The following is a 22,173-nucleotide window of genomic DNA, read 5'->3' as shown; positions in this document are numbered from 1 at the left end:
AAAGGTTTTAGCTAACTGGAGAACTTTTGTTAAATAACGTTCAGCATGTTTTACCAGTTGTACCTCTGCAGTGGAGCTTACTCCCAGGAAACACATAGATGGCAGTCATGCTACAGCATACTGTTCTCTCTGTGTGTGTATAAAATGGATCCAGACAGCTGTCTGCATTTTTGACCTCTCTTTGTGGACCATTATGATGAGCTCTGTGTCCTACATTTCGAAATACACTACTACAGGCACAAGGCACATTAGGATGCAAAACAAGGCATGACATCAGTTTCATGCTTGAGATTTTTCAAGCCTTGCTGAACGTTTTTTTTAAAAGGAGTCTAGATTGGACTCCTGTCAGCTTATCTGTGATCTGGCAACTAAAGAGAAAGGCTAATTGTACAGGCAGGACCAGCTCCCCTCCTTCAACCTTTGACTGTAAAAAAGGGACAGGATTCCAGGATTGGAAGGATGAAGGGTACTTGCAGTCTGCATTTAAAAATGTACTAATTTAATGATACATAATTTCCCAAACTTCTGACCAGTGAAGTACAGTGTTTCTGAATAAAGTTGGAGGCATATTTCATTCTCACACCACAGAAGCTTTGAACTGTGTAAGTGTTAGAATTAGGGGAAACTCACTCACTGTTCTGCTGGTTCCAGGGCATCTCCACCTCTCTCTTTTGAAAACAGGGGCACACGACACTAATTAAACCCTGCCCCTTTTTACTGTAAAACTTGGTGGGAGCAGCTGAAGTGCTTTTTTAAAAAATTCCACTTCAAAGAGATTTTGCAACAAATTGGCAATCACCTCGTTTCCCCTACAGGTGAGGCTAATGGAAACATTTTTATCTAGCGACTAGTGTGTTTACAGCCTTAACCACCTTCAGAGGAGCCCAGCCTACATCTCTCCAAACCAGAAGGATGTAAACTCAAAGATCAACCTCCTCTCATAGCAAGTAATTCTGCTGTGTCTCTGTGATTGGGACTGGTTGAATCATCCAACCACATTCAGTACAATGGTGCCCCTAATGAAATTGAAAGAAAAAGGCAAAGCCTGAATAGTGAGTCATTCAGAGGCAGCCTCTGGTTAGGTAATTTGAGCTCATAGGAACCTTTATTTATCGTGATATAGTAGCAGTTCTCTTCACAAGAATAGCCTGGCACAAAATTTACAAATTGCTCTTTTAATAACTACTGAAGTGCCTGTTTATAACAGGCCATATTTTCTTTCAGTCCTGCAAAGGAAAACCCTAGTATGGTATTTTGAAATCCATATTAACAGAATTATCAAAAATATGATACCATCAAGTGTTGACTCATCCAGGGAGCACAGTTCTGACTCTTCCATGAATGTACCTGATACATACATTCCGTGCTTTTTTTGTGACACTACTCAATGGTATGGAGTACCAGCAGTTCTTTTTTTGCTGCCCATGGCACCTTTATCAAAACATGGATACCGGCTTTTTCCAAAAAAGCACTGCCTACATGTTTTCAAATGCATATTTGCTTCATTCTCACATTAGGCGTACTTAAAAAGGTCTTAGGCATGTATTTAAAAAGTTATTTTGGACCCTACCCCCAGAGTCTGGCTTCATGACATGAGGGCTGAGGAACACAATGGCTGACATTCCTTTGGGTCCATTATAACAGAAATGGCTGCAGCTTTCTTTTTCATTTTGAATTGCAAACACTAAAAATGGCATCCCTCAAAGTGTAGAACTCTGAGAAAAGTGAGAAAAAGGAGGGAAACAGTAAAAACTTATAAACCAGGGTACTAAATTCTAGTATACACAGTAAGATATAAGATATTCTCCTTTAAAAACAAAAACTCTCCATCCCAAGCAGCTTCAATTCATAGGGCTCTCCATTTGAGTGGCTTTTTCAAGTCTCCCAGTATTATGTTCAGCATAAGCTGTTTGTGACTTATGAGAATAAATTCAAAATAGTTCTTTCTAGCAGTTAAACACATCAGGTTACCTTCAAAGGTCTCATACAAATAGCACCGTTGCTTAAATAGTGGATCTACAACATACTGCAGAAAACTTATTTGCTTTCAATACGTTTCCTCTCTTCTTTGGCAAAAATGGTAAATGAAAAGAAACAAAATAAGTCTGGTAATATATTCTGCTCAGTTTTTATTAGTTATGTGATGGATGCTGTAGATGGGATGAAGACCCCAAGTAGGCATAGCTTGATACTCTTTTTCAGGGTTCCCTCCCTCCAATGTCAAGAGAGCAGTGCTGATGTAGTTAAACATGTAGGGTTTTTTAGGCATCGTATTTTTTACCAGTCCTGTGAATCTGCTGGAAGAGAGTCATGGAAAAAGCCATGCCAAGTATCTGAAAGAGAGCAAGGAGAATAATTTAAGATTGAATGCTTAGAATTTATATGACACTTTTTAATGGGTCAGAACATCTCACACATAGTATCTCAGCAATCTTTACAATACTCCTGTAAGGCAAGATGCTATTATAATGGGTCTTGCCTGAGGCAAGTGAAATTCAAAGCAAATTCAAAGCAATTTTAGAGCATTTCCCCAAACTGTGAAACTGAAAAAGCCCAACATGTTTCTGATAGAATTCCTCAGTTTTGTTTTCCAGACATCCCTGCTTGCAGACAACCCAGTGGGGTTTCACATAGCGGAGAGAGCATGATGCCCTGTCCCTCACGTGCCTCCTGTATAGCTTTGGAAAAAAAGGGCTGTATGTACACAGAGTTCTTCTGTATAATCAGGATCTCTTGGCCAATGAGGATTCCTAAACACAAGGAAGATACATTCGGTTTTTATTCAAGTAATGCTTAAGATGTGACCAGCAGATAATTCAGAATTTGAGGGGAGGGCTTGGCCAGTGGACATGGTCCTGCTCCCTACCAACACATTCTATGTACACATGGGTGTAAACACCTCTAGTATTTTAATGTTCAATGTGTTTCATTTAATTTTTTTTTCATTTAACTTGTTGCTGATTTTATTGTAATTTTATTGTAATATTGTATTTTAATCTTGTTTTGTTCACCGCCCAGAGAGCTATTCGCTATGGGCGGTTTAAAAATGAAATAAATAAATAAAATAAGTATGGTTGTTGCAGAGGTGAAATATGAACTGGGAAATTCCCTGCTCATTTTGGTTGTACTTTTCTGCACCTTATCCTTAATATGCTTTTTGAGGAGTAGTTTACAGTAATCCAGTTGGGGTTGCCCTATTTTTCTGCCATTTTAATGTCCAATTTCGAGAGATCCTTTTGGAGTTCTTCACAATCCCTTTTTTTGCTATGCTGTTTCATGTGGAACTACATTGATAGATGCACTCCAGCTGATCACCTCGGCAGTGCAAAAAAACCCCAGTGTCGGAAGTACTATATTTCCTTCCTACTTCCTTCTTACTATGGAAAGGGAATAATATTCCTGTACTGTTACCTGCTGTACTGATGTGAGTATTGCATTACCTACTACCCGTGACTTAGTTTCTGCCCATGCCAGGGTTGCTTCAGTTTGTTTGGACTTTTCCATGTTGTCCAGTTTTTTTCACATTACCCAAGCTCTGCAAGAAAGGGACCGTCTGAAAAGTATTCTAGGACACCACCAAGCGAATTGTGTTAGTCCAGCTGCTTGAGGCAGGAAAAACTTCATAACTCCCAGGAAGCTCCTGGTTGCTCCTTCCCTGGGAAGTCAGTTCACCTTCTGGCCAAGATTAGTAAACTAACACACTAATGAAATCATGCAAGGTATAGGTTCTAGAGATGACTAAGACATCTGATAGAGAGACACTAATATACAGAAAAACTCATGCAAGGTATAGGTACTAAGGAAATTTAGTAAATCCACATATAGGCACACAAATAACACAGAGATATACATGAACATAGATGTCCTAGTGCCCATATAAAAACATTTCAGGTAAGACCAATGGTCCCTTCTCTACTTGATACTAGGACACCACCAAGTGGGATGTTTTAGAGCTGACGTAATTATTTCTGGGTGGGGCTGGCTAGTTTGGAATGACTTGTTGTAGGACCTGCCTGCCAAAGGCTGCTTCTGTGGAAGTGTATAGGCCCATCTTATAATGTCATGTAAAAGTACCGGGATTAGCCCATTCTTGAAGAGATGCATTTGTAGCAAATGCAGCTGAAGCAGCTTCTGTTCTAGTTGATGCCTGGAGGAGGTGACTGTATGCCAAAATTGTACAGGCTCTGATCCATGTAGCAAGAGTGGTCTTGGACACCCTTCTTCCTAAGGAAGCCGGGTGGAATGAAATAAAAAGGGAGTCAGATGTTCTGAAACTTTCAGTTCTATTTGTATAGACTTTTAGTACTCTGCAAATATCTAGTGAATGCCAAGCCTGTTCTGCTAAGCTACTGAGATTTGGGCAGAATGTTGGCAAAATCAGTTCTTGTTTATAAAAAGCTGTGGCAGAAAGGACTGGTCTGTCCAAAGCACAACCATATCCTTGTGGAAAATACATAGATGTTTTGCAACTGTTAGAGCCCGTAATCCTGAGACTCTTCTGGCTGGTGTGATAGCCACCAAGAAAAGTACTTTAAAGGTCTTGCAGAAATAAGAACATGTGGGATAAGCCAGTTTTTGTTGGATGAACATGTTGCTAGTTACAACAGCAAAGATATGTTTCCCATAGCAGCTACGCAGGGCAGAAGGGTGTCTTGAAGCCAGAAAAGTTTCTATTGCCTCAGGCAGAAGACCTGCTCTTTGCTTAGAGTGCTAGTCATGTTGGGTCTAGATGAAGCATCAGCCTTTGCTGAAGGAGGTCTTGATGCACTGGCAATGGCCAGGTGTCTGTCTCTACTAAGGGCGTCAGCTCAGAGAACCATGGTCTCCTTGGCCAATAAGAGGTCACTAGGACTAATGTGGTCTGCTTTAGGCGTATTTCAGGCTATCAGCAGTGAGATGGAAATGTGTTCAGGCAGCCGGTGGGGGGCAATGAGTGTTGAGAGTGTCCCTTCCCTCTGCAATGAGATATGGGAATCTGGTGAAGAACCTGAGGAGCTGGTGGTTCTGGTCTGATGCAAAGAGGTCCACCTCCATCTTCCAAAACCTACTCGGAATGCCCCTGAACACCTCTCTGTTCAGTTTCCATTCTCCTGGCATCAGGCTATGATGACTGAGCCAGTTGTCCTGAATGCTGTTTGTGCCTCTGACATGCTCCGCCACCAGGGATCTCAAGTGTTTTTCTGCCCATTTCAGTTGAACGCTCGCTTCTGTCTGTAATGCAACAGATTTTGTGCCTCCTTGCTTGCTGATGTGAGTTTTTGTTGCAGAGTCGTTTGCTCGCAACATGACATCCTTTAGTCCCAGTGTGGACACAAAGTGTTTGTTCTAAAGTGCTGGAGGGCCAACCGTGTGGCTCTTTTAATTTATGCTGTGTCTTGCTTTGGATTGAGCCCATACACTTGCACCCTGCACTGTGTCTCCCAGCCCATTAATTCATGTTGACTTTGGAGGTCCATTTTGACCTCAAGTGCACTTTTCATTGTGTCATTTACACATAAGTAGATCTACAGGGATCATCACAAATTTTAACCTATACAATGTCCCCAAAATTCAGCAAGTTACTATTTACTATTTTCCTTCTGGAAACAAAAAAAACCTGGGGTCCAAATATACCCTAGCGAAAGCCCTGGAGGGCAAATTGTTTACTCAATATGAATGGGGAAGGGGCCAGCTCAGAAAAAAACCTACCATCTCTGAACAAGTGTTTTTTGGCTGACAACACAGAAAAAAATGGTCTCTTGTGGACAAGTCACCCCATCCTTCCATTGGAAATCTCACTGAGGTACAAATATACCCCAAAGATGGCAGGTGTGATTTTTTTGCCAGGTTTGCATGAAGGATAAGCTGGCATCCATAGTCATTGTCTTGTGTGGATGATCTTTCAATGGAACTCTCTTGTACGGGTTGCTGTCCTTTGTCCATATGAATCAAAGTTGGTTGGTGAGATGAATTTGTTTTCTGTTAAGCTTGTTAAGGAAGCAGAGACCTAAAGGGGCTGAAAGTGAATTATTCACCTGTATAATTTACAATAACATTGTCAGGACCTCTGCTAATAGATGGGCATCCTCTGTTGGCTTCATAAGAAGTGGCCTGACTGCTGCCTTGATCATGATGATTCTTTTTTCTGACAGGATTACTTTTTCTCTGTTGGTGTCTAATGTGGCTCCCAGATGCTGAAAGCTGTTGAGATAGAACAGCTTGAGATGTTATGCCACCTGAATAGAAAAAAACTGGATTAGGATGTAACCCGGATACAGATTGCTCCCTTCCTGATGTAGATGAGCCACGAAAGTTACCAAATTATTGTAAAGACCCTTGGGGCTGATGCTAGGCCAATTGGTATGGCTTTTTACTGGAAATGCTGCTCTGCATAGAAGTACAGGGACTGTCTGTGGTTAGGGTGTATAGGCACATGTAAGCATGTCTTGGTGGGGTCCATCAGTGCCAGGTAGTCTTGAGGTTGCAGTACTTCCCAAATGGAGTCCAGCATTTCCATGCAAAACTTGCAATACATTTTGAATCTGTTCAAGAATTTCAAGTCCAGTATCATTCTCTAAGTGTTTCATTTCTTTGGAGCGATGAATAGCCTAGAATAAATACCCAAGAACTTCTGGTCTGCTGGCACTGGTTGATTGCCTGTGTGTGCATTACCTTCCACTTTTCTGGGTCGGCCAGTACTGGGGATGGTATGAACTGGCCTGGAGGTAGACTTTGAAATTCTATCCGATATCCATAACGTATTGCCTCTTTTACCTAATGGCCGGAGATGGTGGTTTTCCATTGGATCGTACTCTATCTGCCACAAATAGAATGGCAGCATAGTTCACAATGCAAAATACTTTCATTAGAGGCTGGGGCTTTTAGATTGGGACTATTAGTATTGAAGCGCGCACACTCATCCCCCCGAGGAATTTTCAGTAGCTAACATTGTACAGGGACCTGGGGACAGGCCTGAACCCACTTCATCCATTAGTGCACCAGCTGTAAGGCAGATAATGCTTCAGCCCTTCTTGGAGCCACCACAGCCACAGGGCCTGCAGGAGATGCTCCCAAAGCAAAAACTCTGCCCACCAACACCTGCAGGACTGAATAGGCTGAATATTTCATGTGTTTCTGCCATTGTCACCATTACTGTGGGGCTGATCGATCTCTGGCTTTTACAATTCATGCCTCCTTGCACCATTTTTCATGCCCTTCGATGGCTTGCTGCTAATAAGGAGCTTCTCTGCCATAAATGACAATACAACCAACAATACAACATATTCTAACTCTTTTAGAGTTATCCTCTGGCCACACACAAAGTTCTCACCTAAAAATAGTCATAAAATTTTCTGGTTCTGGTGTCTGTGTCTGACTTAAACTGCCCCTGAAAGCTCATTCCTATTGACATCAGGGTCCAGCAGATGCTCAGTGCGTTTAAACGTAGAATTTTGGCTACGAGTGCTTCAAAGAATAATTCAAAAGGCTGTTTACCTCGTTCCTTCTTCATTTGTTCTAATATACATTGAGACAAAAAGCAAGTAGGACAAAGGGGAGAGACACACTTTGACCTTCAAGATAACATTCCATTCCTCTAGTGCAGCAAAACTGCTCAAAATTGCACGGTTCCCTTTCTAGCGGGAAGAAAAAGCGGGGGGTAAAGCCTTCACGTTCCCTCTTGATGTGGCCTCTTCAAGTCGATCCAGACTCATAACAACCCTAGGAATAGGGATTTCATGGTAATCAAATGGAGATTTCGTTTCTTGGGGATTTTATGGTAAACACAACATTCAGAGGGGTGGTCTGAAGAAGAGCTGTAAAGAAAGAGAGGCTGTACAAGGGAACGTCGCACCTACCAAGGACTGTGGAAAAGGACAAATAACTGGATCACAAAACAATTAGGCAAATTAAACCAGAACTACCATTAGGAGCGAGTGTCATATTTTTGGACACCTAATGTCATAATAAGATGAGATTCTCTGGTAAATGAGTTTACCATTTGATGGATTGCTGCCATGAAGGAGTCACAGTCCTGAACTTGCAAAGAAGGAGGGTCAAAGCAAAGCAACCAAACAGCCATTCAGACAAATGCTAGCGCCTTTTAACTATTTGTGAAACAAGGGTAGTTTGAGTTAAGCCCATGTGCTAATTACTTTATAGTTTTCCCGAAGGTCAGAACATCAACCATTTCCTTGGCACATTCTGTAACACACTCTGTATATGTACCATGCCTGAGTGCCATTACACACAAACACACACACCAGACAATCATTCCTCAATCAAATTCAAACATTAAAACAGTTTGAAAAATTAATGGGTTGGTTAGTAAAGAGAAGGTTACAGGCTAGTCTAGTGGGGTGGGGAGTATAGGTATAGTTAGAAGGGGAAAAGCCAGGAGTGGGGGGGGGGGGGTTGAAGGGGGAACGCAAGCGTGATGTATTTTGTTTTGTAACTGTTTCTTTAATTCTGCCAATTGTTTTTTTTTTAATTTGTCAAGAAAATCTTAATGACTAGCCATTATGCTTTTATCTCTCAATTAGATACGCACCAAATCAATCAATTTCTTATTGTAGACCAGCCGCCATTTTCCCAAATTGATCATAAACTTTTACAAAGCTGTCCTTGGTGCAGGATCCCTTGTTTCTATGTTTTCCCCTTTTTCTGTTTTTATTCTGTTTTCTAATTTTATTTTCTGTGTTTAATTTTTAAAGGGAAATACAACCTTTATAGATTTTAAAGGGGAAATACAAAACTGCTGGCATTAACTTGTAGTTATTTATTTATTTATTGTATTTATATACTGCCCCATAGCCAAAGCTCTCTGTGCGGTTTACAATATTAGTGTTAGGAGGAAATTAATTTGGAGGCAATGGAAGATATTACAAGGCCAGATGTTACCTAGCCAACTCCAGTACATCTGCTGCTACTCTTAATTCGTTAAATTGTTTTTGTAACTGGGAATGTTATGGTGGAATTTGTTATTAGGAATTTGTGGTGGAAGTGAATTCTAACCAGAGAGAGAACATCAATCTGAATTTATGCAAGAATTTTTAATTCTGAGGATGGGCTTAGGAATGTTAAAGCTTTCGAACATCCCTCCTTTTGAAATTCATTTTAGCATTCAATACTAACTCTGCTAATTTTATATTCTAAAGACTTTAAATTTGGAGGTGCTTCATCCTAGTCAGATGGCTTTCAATTATATATATATCTCAGATATTTTATACCTCACCCTTTTTCAAATCCAGACCACAGGGCAGCTATCCATAGTTTGTGGATTTGCTTTACCTAAACAGACCCTTTAGGCATTGTTATTAAATACCTTTGAGTTATGGAAATAATAGCTCTGTTTCTTTAACATCTTGAGACTTCCACTATACAAATTTATACAGATCTCATTCCCCAAAATGACAAATTCTAATTTCCTTCAGCTCCTCACCCTGCACAAAGTGCACGTGAAAAGATTTGCTCGAGAACTTTGGAATGTTCTGGAATTCCCAGCATTTGGCTTACTTGCAGTCAAAGACTAGCTCAATGCATGAAAAATGTTTTTCAATTTGTATTCCCAAATGTTGTTCAGAATCAATTGAAAATAAAAACGCAATCATACTGTTTTAAAACGGGCTGGGGAAAGGAGCCTTCAGTTTGCTATGAGTTGCAATTCTCCCTTCAGAGAGCGGGGGAAAGAGGAGGGGTTGAACTGCTTGTCTTAACTTGTTCGTTTGCTGTCTCCCTTTTAGTCAATTTGTTTGCCAATAAAACATTTCTTAACCCTTTCAAACCTTTGTTATCTGTAACTTTTTACCTCAACTGAGCTCTCCAGCCTTCTCCTCACACCTTCTTCACGACATGCTATATCTCAATCATTTGTAGCCTTAACTTCCCCTTCCCTGTAATGGGCACATGGGGCTATATTTAGAAAATACCTAGCTTTTGCACCAACTGATGCCTTTCCTTAATAGGGAATGTTTTACCACAGTTCCCTGTTCTCTAACTCTGTCCAGCAGCTCTCCAACTCTCCACACATGCTCTATCCTCCAATCTACATTCTTCTATCGCCTAGGCAAACCTATGTTTTGTTCATAATTCAGAAAGAAAAACTTTCTCACAGCATTATTTAGACATGGGGGATTGCAAAAACTAACTTTTCCTTTTTTCTAAATATCCTTTTGAAAAACCAATTTGCAAGGCTTGCCCCTCCCTTCTGGTGCTTTAGGTAGTATGCATGACTTCTTCAAAGCTTTTAGCTAGGAACCCGTTGATTTGTGTCATTGGCAAATGTGAATTAGGGTGCAACAGTAGCTATGGTGTATGTTCTGTCAATGTGTGTCCTTTTATTGCCAGCAATAGTCTGCCCCCAGGCAAAGGTGCTGTTTCTATCATGCTGGGGCCTGCCCAGCATCCTGTTATTGGGGAATCTAGTGGGAAAGCAGCTATTGTGAGGCTGTTTCCCAGGGAGAGGCTTAACATTATTTCATCTGTTTGATTCCTGACTAATATCAATGTGTGGGCATTTGGATAATCTTTTGGAAAATCTCTAATGAAATAATTAGGATTCTCTTGCATCTTTTCAATAACTAGTTTACCAGTCAAGCCTATCATCTTTAGTGTTATGAATTTTACCCTTTTTCCTTATTTTTTAATCTATATTGCCTTTTTCCTTATTTTTATCTATATTTTATTCTATTTTTCCTTATTTTTATTTGGGTTTTTCAATTTTCTAATTACTTTTTCTTTTCCTTTCCTCCTGTTGAGCCTCGGCTCTCCCTGAAGGAGCAGGGAGGGGAGAGGCATGAGTTTCAGGCGCCTCAGCTGCCAGAAGACGCGGAAGACCACGGAGTTATTGAGTCTGCTCGGGGCCTTGGAAGGAGCAGTGAACTTGAACTCCAGCCAATTCCCACGGGTAGCGCGAGCTCCATAGAGGAGAGTGCGCTGCCCCCAGTTGTTCCCGAGGGCCTGTCAGGGGACGCCCCACAGGTTGTACCAGCTCCTCCCTTACCATGCAGTTCCCAGGATGCTTCCAGCGTGACGCCACCTCCTGACCTCGAGCCTGCAGCCCAAGAGCAGGTGTCTTCCAATGAGCCGTTGGAAACACACACACCCTTGCCTTGTGCCCGCCGCCATGAGAAACGGACAGGGCAGAGACAGGACTTACGAAGGAGTCAGAGATTACGATCAAAAATGTTCCCTACATAAGCTGGCCTCTCAAAGAGGGGAGTCGCTGAGTCAACTTCCTTCACGTGCCGCAGAGCATGTCTAGAGTGTAGTTAGGGGTTTCTAGTGAATAAGGCAGGTTTCTATATGGAGCGCAATGTCCTAGATGTATCCATTACTCTAATAAAGCAAGATTTAATTGCACCCGTGTCTCCGTCTCGTGGTTCGAGCTCTGGATGGGGCACCTCCTGAATTTGTACTTATCCCCTGGTCTGTCCAAGACGTAGGAAGGGGTTTTACCAGCCGCCTAACATTAAAGATGAGGGAACCCAGTCTGTCCAAGATGTGGATTTAGGCGTGTTCTGCTGCTACCCTCTCCCTGGTCTGTCCAAGACGTGGGGGGGGGATTTGAGGTCTGCAATTTGAGGTCTGCAAAGATGAGGGAACCCAGTCTATCCAAGACGTGGATTTGGGCGTATTTTGCCACTATCCTCTCCCTAGTCTGTCCAAGGCACAGGGTGGGACCATTTCATTCTCCTTCAATCACAAGTTCAAACATACATCAACATGCACACACAACATTCAGGTCTGCATTACAGCTCAAGCAATAGCCAGTAATAACAAAACTGCAGTACTGAAAACCAACAATAAGAAACCCAACAATGCTTTCCCCCCCTTTCCCCAAAACAATTTGCTACAATCCTGTATTAATATAACATAGGAGTGGACACTTATCGCCAATGAAGACGAAAGCTTGGAGGAAAAGGGAAGAGGTGAACGGCAGGGGATTGAGATTTCAAACGGATCTTGTATCAGCTGCTTGGAAGCCTCTGTTGTTCATCCTCTCCATCTCCAGCCCAGCTTTCACGATCATCTGGTGTTCCGGTCAATTCCACTCCTTACACCAAAATGACAGGGAATTTAGGGGTCCAATGGACTGGAGGTCCTGAAGAAATTGAGGACACAGGCTGGTAGCAAAAAGGTAGGCCTTTATTTAGTAAGGAAACTTACAGGTGGTCAGTTTCCCATGATGTTCTATAGAGCTCTGACACATGGCACTGATGTTCACAATTTTATACCCTCCAAGACAAAGAAATTAGCATCTTCCAATCCAAAAATTACACATAAGTATTACCTAGACATTATGCTGCTTACATTAAAATCAAGCCAGCCAGATAATAGTCAGCAACTCTAATACCAGCCCATCACTTCTCTGGCATAATACATTCCAAAGTTGGTCCATCCTGTCAGTTTGGAGACACTGAGTTTGCTTTAGCAAGGTCTTTCCCCTCTTTATCTAAGTTCCAGAGTCTTCCTGACCCAGCATACAGAACATACTGAACATTCCATGGAGGGACCTTGGGAGGGCCATCAAGGAACAGAATCAACCAGAGAATTACAGATTTTCAGCTTTGATTCACATATTAATATATAGTCCTAAAGAACATATAGTTTATTAGTTTATCATAAAAATTCCACATCAATGTTAAGGGGTTTGATCAGAAACACACACACACTCAAACAATAAGACTAAAGACAAAGAATGAATAAACCTTTTAAAAAGCCAGAAGAGCAACTGCTGAAGCGAGGCAGGAAAAACAAACTGACTTCTCAAGGGAGGAGCAACAAGGAGCTTCCTGGGAGTTACAGCGTTTTTCCTGCCTCAAGCAGCTAGGCTAACATAACCTACCTGATGGTGTCCTAGTGCCCAGTGGAGAAGAGCTGCGTTACAACTGAGCCTTCAATACTGAGCAATAAATAAATATTGTAAAAATTAAAACTAAGTAAATAAGTAAATGTCAGGATGGTTTTTAATACATAAGGCTGTGGATTAGCAAGATGCAGAACAGATGTTTCAAAGCAAGAAGGGAAGAATTCTCAGTAAGTGAAGAATTTATGTTTCCCCTTTCAAGTGCAGGAGTCTAGCTACTTTGGAGATGTAAAAAAAGCAGTGTATCCCAAAGAGTGTAGATAAGCACCTGAGCTGGCTCCTCTCTAGGGGGTGAGGACTCTCTGGAGGACTTTTCTGCTGGACACCTCATCTGTGGAAATGAACATGTTGATTATGTAATGTCTCTGAATACTTCTTACTACCTCTGAATACCTATGAACAGAGTATCCAAAATGCAACACGAGATAGTGCTGGAAGATGAGACCCCCAGGTCAGAAGGCAATCACCGAGCTACTGGGGAAGAACAAAGGACAAATACGAGTAGCGCTGTGACTAATGACGCAGCTGGGTCAAAGCCAAAAGGAAGCCCAGAGGCTGATGTGCACAGATGCGAAAGGAGAGTCCGGAGTTGTACAACGCACACAATAGGAACATGGAATGTAAGAAGCATGAACCAGGGAAAGGTAGAAATTGTCAAGCAAGAAATGGAGCGTATCAACATTACAATACTTGGCGTGAGTGAATTAAAATGGACTGGAATGGGACATTTTAAATCAGGCAACTACAAAATATTTTATGCAGGAAATGAGAAATCAAGAAGAAATGGGGTTACTTTAATAGTGAGAAGTGATGTAGTAAAAGCAATTAGGAGCTACAACGCAAAGTCTGAGCGAGTGATATCAATGAGATTAAACGGGAAACATAACCATCATCCAAGTCTACGCTCCAACATCAAACGCAGAAGAAAAAGAATTGGAGAGATTTTACACAGAAGTACAGGAGGAAATTGATCACACACCAAAACAACATATGCTGGGAAAAACAGAAGGGAGTAGAAAAAGAGGAAGGCCAAACAAGAGATTGATTGATTCCATAAAGGACACCACAAGGTTTTTTGGGGTGTGTGGGTGAGAGCGAGAACACTAACAAGCAATATTAAGCCAATTGGATCCCATCCATAACGCCCAGCAATTCCAGCTCATTCATGGAGGAACCATATGATGAAGAACCAGAAATTTTAGAATGTGAGGTGAAAGCTGCTCTTAAAATTCTTGGAAGAATCAAATCACCAGGAATAGACAGCATACCAATAGAGTTGCTACAAGCTACTGAGACTGAATCTGTCCAAATTTTGACAAAAATTTGTCAAGAAATATGGAAAAATAAACAATGGCCCACAGACTGGAAGCGTTCAATATACATCCCACTTCCAAAGAAAGGAGATCCCAGGGAACGCAGTAATTATCAAATTGCCTTAATATCCCATGAAAGTAAAGTAATGCTCAAGATTCTACAACAAAGGCTCTTACCATATATGGAGTGAGAAATGCCAGATGTCCAAGCTGGATTTAGAAAGGGAAGAGGCACCAGAGATCATATCGCAAACATACGTTGGATAATGGAATGGAGCAAGGAATTTCAGAAGAAAATCACCCTGTGCTTTATAGACTACAGCAAAGCCTTTGACTGTGTAGATCATGAAAAACTATGGAATGCTTTAAAAGAAATGGGGGTGTCACAGCATCTGATTGTCCTGATGAGCAACCTAGACTCTGGACAAGAGGCTACTGTAAGGACAGAATATGCAGAAACCGATTGGTTCCCAATCGGAAAGGGTGTGAGAGAGGGTTGTATTTTATCACCCTATTTGTTTAATCTGTATGCAGAACATATCATACAGAAAGCGGGATTGGACCAAGATGAAGGAGGTGTGAAAATTGGAGGGAGAAACATCAATAATTTAAGATATGCAGACGATACCATACTCTTAGCAGAAACCAGTAATGATGTGAAACAAATGCTGATGAAAGTTAAAGAGGACAGCACAAAAGCAGGACTACAGCTGAACGTCAAGAAGACTAAAGTAACGACAACAGAAGATTTATGTAACTTTACAGTTGACAATGAGGACACTGAACTTGTCAAGGATTATCAATACCTCGGCACAGTCATTAACCAAAATGGAGACAATAGTCAAGAAATCAGAAGAAGGCTAGGACTGGGGAGGGCAGCTATGAGAGAACTAGGAAAGGTCCTCAAATGCAAAGATGTATCACTGAACACCAAAGTCAGGATCATTCAGACCATGGTATTTCCGATCTCTATGTATGGATGTGAAAGTTGGACAGTGAAAAAGGCGGATAAGAGAAAAATCAACTCATTTGAAATGTGGTGTTGGAGGAGAGCTTTGCGCATACCATGGACTGCGAAACAGACAAATAATTGGGTGTTACAACAAATTAAACCATAACTGTCACTAGAAGCTAAAATGATGAAAATGAGGTTATCATACTTTGGACACATCATGAGAGGACATGATTCACTAGAAAAGGCCATAATGCTGGGAAAAACAGAAGTTTCATAAATAAATAAAAATAAATAAATAAGGGAGTAGAAAAAGAGGAAGGCCAAACAAGAGATGGATTGATTCCATAAAGGAAGCCACAGACCTGAACTTACAAGATCTGAGCAGGGTGGTTCATGACAGATGCTCTTGGAGGTCGCTGATTCATAGGGTCGCCATAAGTCGTAATCGACTTGAAGGCACATAACAACAACAACAGCAAAGGTATGAACTGGGGACCACATGGATGCCTTGCATAACTCTTCCAGGAGTGCCCTCTCTTAAAAGGCTGCCATTCATCTGACAGAATAGACGATTACTGAATAGATTATTTCATAGGTTGCTAGAGATATATGCCAGAGTTATGCACTCCCTTAGCCAGCATGACTATCTTCCCCAGGGAAGAGGGGCAAAAAACTCCAAAGAGGACACTGTGCTGTCAAGTCCTATCTATGCAGAACTAAACTGCATTGTGGGTATCTAGGGTGTGTCTTTTTGAGTGTGACTTTCAGGGATCCCTCCTGGAGTCTGCTTCGGTCCACAAGGCAGGAAGTTAAGCGGCTGGGGGCTGCCTAGCCTCCTGAGAAAGTTCTAAATGGAGACTGCTTCAAAGTCCTGAAGGTAGGACTTTCCTCGCTGGCCTTTTGCATTTGAAGGCAGAAGCCTCATGCTCCACTGCAGACTGGTTGCACTTTTAAAATGTTAAAAAAACCACGTTCAAGAAGTGTAGTGTCACAGACCTGAGCTGAACTGGCTAAATTGATCATCATGTATCTATGCTATGTGCAAGCAAGGAGGAGAACCATATTGTCTAGATTTTGAACTTTTGTATTGGAGCTCGGACTGAGATAGTATGAACTGTAATTGAGATTGTTTCTTTAGAAACTTTCTGAAGAGCCATCATAGATTCTTGATGTTATGGCTTCAGTGAGCCTTTGGAGATGTTCCTTTGATAACAACTGAAGTCAGTGAGAGAAACAATTTCCACCCTGGGCTCCTACTGGGAGGAAGGGCAGGAAATAAATAAATAAATAAAGGGGGTTTGAAGCAGGAATCAAGAAAAAGATACTTCTGCACTGATTTTTTAGTGTGTGTTTGCCTGTTATTAAGGTAAGATGGGATATGCTTAATGAAGAAGAGGGAATGGTTTTTTTGTAATTGCTTTGGACTACTGATTCTTAATATTTTTATTAATCCTGTCACTAATAAACATATATATTTTTGTTAAAACAATAAAAGAGAAAAACCAGAAGAATCTCAAACTTTATTCTGTCTAGGTAAGCTCTGCAAAGAGCAACCGTGACTGGGTTAGATCTTCATTGCTTTAGGGAATGGTGAGGCACTCTTACCTTGTTGGGGGCCTTCCAGCATCAAGGTTTTTCACCCATGTAGGAGGTCGAAGCTCTGATAATAGTCTTGGATGCTAACTTTAGTTTTTTCAACCCCCACCCCCCAGCCACAGACTCATATAGCATAGGCATACTAGATCCAATTACCCAAAAGCAATCATATTAGTCACTTAAGCAATACTTACCTGCATTATGAGGATACACATTCCAACTGTTCCAAGAATATGCTTATTGTCATCAAACCACATCTTGACTTTTTCATAGCATCCCTTGGAGGAGGGGGAGGAAAGAAAGGATTTTTTAAAAACACACATAAACACTTTTGATAGCAGAAACATGCCAAACATGATAGGAAGCTCAAGTTGTGTACCAACATCTGAAAAGTGCAGCATTTACAACTTCATAGAGAATTCTCTCAGTGCTTAATTATGGATCTAAAATACTGACTTGTTTTAGGTTCTCATATTAAATAAGAATATATTTAAATACATTCATGTTGACCAAATGGATTTCATTCATAAAGAGACATAACATTTTAAAAATTGAGAAAGTTAAAGATACTACCAATACTTGTTTTATATGTTGAAAAAGCAGTTTTTAAGGTCATGCCAGAAAGTCTTAAAAATATTTAATTTTGGAAGCAACTTTGGAAGCAACTAAAGGGTGAGGAGTAGAAGATATGTTCACATGGTTGCCATCTAGTGGCCAAAAGGTAAAAGTATTTTCTTTAGAAAAGTTGGAACTGAGCATGCTCGATTCATGTGCTTTCAGGGTGAGGTTCCAAGATGGATTCCAAACTGATAACTGTGTAAAAGAAGCTAAGAAATAAAACCAGTCATCTTACTGGTGTAGCCCACATATATTACAGTGTTGACAAACAGCATGGCTGAAATGAGTATATTAGGGCTAGGAATGTATATAAATATTAGGAGACAATGCCTAGAAGGCAAGACATGCTAAAAAGATCATGGGCTGATCACCCAGTCTATGATATGCCATAAGGTGGGACCCACACAATCAAGAAAGTTTGAGAAAAATATATACACTCGTATTAGCCTTTGTGACACACACACATGCGCACACGCACATGCAAGAGAAAGGACCACTTCTCATGTGTCCGCAACAATTCCTGGCTTGGCAAGTAACTGGCCTGATTTAGTTTATTAAGGTTCATGCTTGTGGTGTTAGATTATTAGAACAGGATATGTGCATTTACTGCTTATAGTAATATAAGAATGAATGAAGCACTGAAAAGGCTTTTTGTGTCTGTCATCTCTTGGGTTTACTGAATACTGGTGGTGACTGAGTTATAAAACCTGACAGCTGTGACCTTTTTAGTACAATCAGATATTTCAACTGTGAATATAATTAGTAATCAATAACCTGAATGGCCAATAGGGCAACCCAGGCCAGGTACTGCCAAACATGGCTGCGGGCTGACCAGTAGGCCAGGTATTCAGTGGCCATGTCTTCCATGGGCTCTGTCAAGTAATGTGCCACTGCCATTGCAGCATTTTCGTGGAGGTGTTGGATGCTTCTTAATGTGATCATTGCCTGCGAAGTCTTGGCCTAGATGCCTAGCAACCCTGTACTGTTTCTGGGAGTGCTGCTGACAGGAGATGGGCTCCTTTCTCTCCTCCATCAGCTCCTGCCTCTTGGCCTGTACCTCCCTCACTTTCTTCACCAGAAGATTCTGCCAGGGAAGGTCACACATCGAGGCCAAGATGCATGCTCTCCACCTGCACCACTGGGCCATTCCTCAGTCAAGCAGTAACTTCCTATACTTCTGGCAGGAAGTGCCTGCCTGCCTTGGGATCTCCGGCATCCAGAAACTCACCCATCTGTCTCCTAAGATGCCTGGCCATGGGGATCACCTGGCTCAGGAGGGCAGTGCTGGTGCTCAGTCTTGGTGGCCTCTAGGAATGGCTTGAGGCCCACCAAAAGCTGAAAAATGGTGTCCCACTACTCCCTGCCCAACCCTGGAGATTTTGTGAACAGCAAGAATGAGGTAGGTGAACAGTTTCAGAGGTGGTTTCTTTGTTAATGGAGGTGATAGGGATTCCTTTTGGAATGTAACACCAATTATTTCTTTATAAGTGATAGTGCCGACTGTATTGTTTGGTTTCTAGGGAGTTCTGTGGGGGGAAGGGGCTGTGTTTCTCTTTATGTCTTGAAAATTCAAATAAAGCTATTAGTTAAAATAAAATAAAACAAGAGAAGGAGGGAGGTTGAGTTCCAGTGTGTGGCCACAGTCTGCACCAGCTGCTGCTGCGGGAGCCCCACCTGTTTCTCCTGCAGCAGTCTGCTGCACTTTATACAGTGGTGGAAATGCACAGCAACCCTTCTCCAGTTCTCAAGATTACAAATGGCGGAGGAGTGGAAAAAAGCCTTGCTGCCCAACTAAGAGCACCCTTCGCAATCCGGTGGAAAATGGAAAATGTGGGTGATGCAGTAAATGCCCACAAATCCATTCTGTCGCCTTGCTCATCACTATCTGTCACCGAGTGAGCTGGTGCCCAGTCAGCAACCCCTTCACCAAGTTATTAATGGCTGCTATTATCTCTCCTGCCATGTGGGACTGATCCATTATTTTGTGAGAAGAAGGGCCCACTGATACCTTCCTAGTTCTCGAAGTGCTGGGTGCTCCTATGGCGACCCACCAGTGATCCATTAGGAATGAGGAAGTGTGCACTCCACCCTGTCTGCTCCAAATATCCAAGGTGAAATGCACCATCTGTGTCTCTGCCTTGCGCAGATGGTCCAGTACTTTCTCACTGCATGCCTGTTACAGTGAGAGCACCACCTTCCTGCTTAAAGAGGTGTGACATGATAGTGTATAAAATGGGACCACAAGAACCATCAGCCTCTTGAAAACTGCTCTCTCCATGAGGCTGAAAGCTGGTTGACCAATGCCACCATATGATCAATGCATTTGGTGATTGATTTGCCTTTGGAAACCTCAATCTCATGGCCCCCTAAGTCCCCCACCCCATCTCCATTGTTGGCTACCTAAGCCTTGGGGGGGGGAGACTGAGAGCTAGTGGGGGCTCAGTGCTTACTCCTGCAATACAGGCCCTTCTGCCTGACTGCTTGGTCTTGGCTGTCTCTGCCCAAAGCAGTGCTGCCTCTTCAAGAGCAGGAGCATGCTGCTGTTACTATACTGCCCTGCCACCTTCCCCTGCTCACTGTCCACCTGCAATGAAAATCGCTAGCAGTGCTGAGATCCACTCCCACCTCAAAGTGGTATGACACAAGGCTCTGCCACTTCTGTGGTGAATCAGACTAGCTGCCCACAGTCTGGGGAGGGGTCAAAGGAGCAGTGCGGACATCAGAGGAGATATGCCCTGATGGCACTGGTGGAGAGTATGCCTGTTGCTGCTCTTCCCTCCCCAGTGCTCCAGATAAAAGTGCTGTTGCCACTCCGATACCTGCAGCACCTCTGCCTCTGCTGCCATCATAGCTGCTACTTAGATGCCTCATGCTAATACTAAGCTTTATAGCCTATGTCTGCTGTATGTGCACTGTGTGCAATGTACTCACATGACTTACCAGCAAACACGAAGTACTAATACAGACAAGACACAGAAAGTAACACAGAACAGCTTTAAATAAAATGCAGATATAACCTAAAAACATAGGGCTAAAATTGGGGGAGAGAAATAAGGGAAGTGACACTGCCTAAGTAACTAGTGAGACAAAGACACAGACAACAAACAATTGTTTTATTTTTTATTTTAGATTAAGAGTGGGCCTGAGATTGATGGAAGGAGATGCAAAAGAATGGGAAAACAAACAGGTATGTAAGAAAGGCTGGGTACTGGTATTAAACTGAAGGATAAACAAAAGACAAGTAGAACAAATGAATAAGGATGGGGCTGGGATTGATTAGGAAAACATACATGTATGTTAAGGGGAATGCAAGTTGAGCGGTGAATGTGCGTAATGACCTGCCATTGTGCAGGGCTTATGGTGAAGATGCACCTAATCTGCCCATGAATAGGGAATTGTGCATATTTCCCAGTCAATATATGGAATATCCAACAGGCCCTGAAAAATGTGTATATTCACCAATAGGCAAAAAACCTTGCAGTTTAAGAACGTAGCTATAGCCAACAGATATTTCTATCAAACTTTAAAGAGCAGGGAAATTGGGCAGCTATAGTGAATGCACCACGGGAGCAGGAGACCTGACCTCCTTTCTGAGATATTGGACTGCCCTACAAATTGCTCAAAATGCAAACACCATTTGGGTTGGTCTTTCACAGTCCAATCCACTGCCTGTTTCACAGTACAATCCCTTGCAATAATTTGGTAACGTGCCTCTGAGCATATGGTGAGTGGTGGCAACACCTGCCATCTCCAAAGATAATTATATTTTTGTAAGTTTGTTGGTGTTCTTTTTACTTTGCTTCTTTTCTGTTTCTACTGTTTCTACAGAGAATCTAACCTAGAAAATTATATTTCCCTCCTTATTCACCCTAGAAATCTGTGTCAAATTTATTTTTATTAATTTCAAAGCCTTTTGATTGGTCAATGTCATATGATGGTGAAGACAGCCTTTTGTGTTTCAAATTGGAGGTTATGTTCTATTTCTATTTTGGGTGCATTAACAGTTGAATCTGAAACTGCAGTTTGATGTAAAATCAGACTGATTACAATATGTTGCTACTTCAGCAATGACTCTAGCTGTTGGAAAAAAGAGGATGCATGTTTTGAGCCTGCTATTTTTAAACCACTTTATTTAAGGCAAGGTGGGCACGGTCAATTAAAAACATAGAGCACAGCTAGCATTTTGCTAGAATATATTTTATTTTATTTATTATTTATTTTATTATTAAATTTGTTAGTCGCCCATCTGGCTGGATGTCCAGCCACTCTTTCGCCTCCCACTGTTTTATCTTGTGCAAATTGAGACACTCTTGAGGTCCACTGGAGACTAGTCTGCAGAAGTCAGTGCCGTTATTCCACAATTATGTTTGGAGTTTTTTCACTGTAACTTTTGCAGTGTTGCTGTACTTCACATACTCATAGAAACAGAAATAAAAGAAAATGATTTCCTTAGGAAACGTCACTAAAATTGCAAAGGAAATCAGACATATTTAAAGTGACCATCTAAACTATATCAACTGTCTTAATAATGTTGCTTCCTCCCTGCTAAAACAAGATCAGCACAGCACATGTCTGGTTTCTATTATTTGGGCTGATTGCAGGTGTTGCCACCACTCACCATATGCTCAGAGGCACATCTTATCAAATTATTGCAAGCTACACAGGCAGTGGATTGTACTGTGAAAGACCAACCCAAATGGTGTTTGCATTTTGAGAAATTTGTAGGGCAGTCCAATATCTCAGAGAGGAGTTCAGGTCTCCTGCTCCCGTGGTGCATTCACTATAGCTGCCCAATTTCCCTGCTTTTTAAAGTTTGATAGAAATATCTGTGGGCTATAGGTACATTC

General features: G+C 41.7%; 1 protein-coding gene across 2 annotated transcripts in view; it reads right to left on the bottom strand.

The window, feature by feature from the left end:
- Positions 1-482: 482 nt before the first annotated feature.
- Positions 483-22,173, bottom strand: part of TSPAN9 (tetraspanin 9) — a 277,862-nt gene continuing 256,171 nt past the window's right edge. For both annotated transcript variants that reach the window (XM_061582579.1, XM_061582580.1), the window contains exons 6-7: positions 16,903-16,986; positions 483-2,333 (exon numbers count right to left, since the gene is read on the bottom strand). In XM_061582579.1, the coding sequence (XP_061438563.1) occupies positions 2,262-2,333; positions 16,903-16,986 (156 nt within the window). In that variant the 3' untranslated portion in view covers positions 483-2,261. The remainder of the gene's footprint in view (positions 2,334-16,902; positions 16,987-22,173) is intronic.

The sequence above is a fragment of the Rhineura floridana genome, chromosome 8 (genome assembly GCF_030035675.1).
Source record: "Rhineura floridana isolate rRhiFlo1 chromosome 8, rRhiFlo1.hap2, whole genome shotgun sequence".
In the NCBI taxonomy this organism is placed as follows: domain Eukaryota; kingdom Metazoa; phylum Chordata; class Lepidosauria; order Squamata; family Rhineuridae; genus Rhineura; species Rhineura floridana.
The sequence above is the reverse complement of the archived record's forward strand: the minus strand, read 5'-3'. Positions and strand labels throughout refer to the sequence as shown.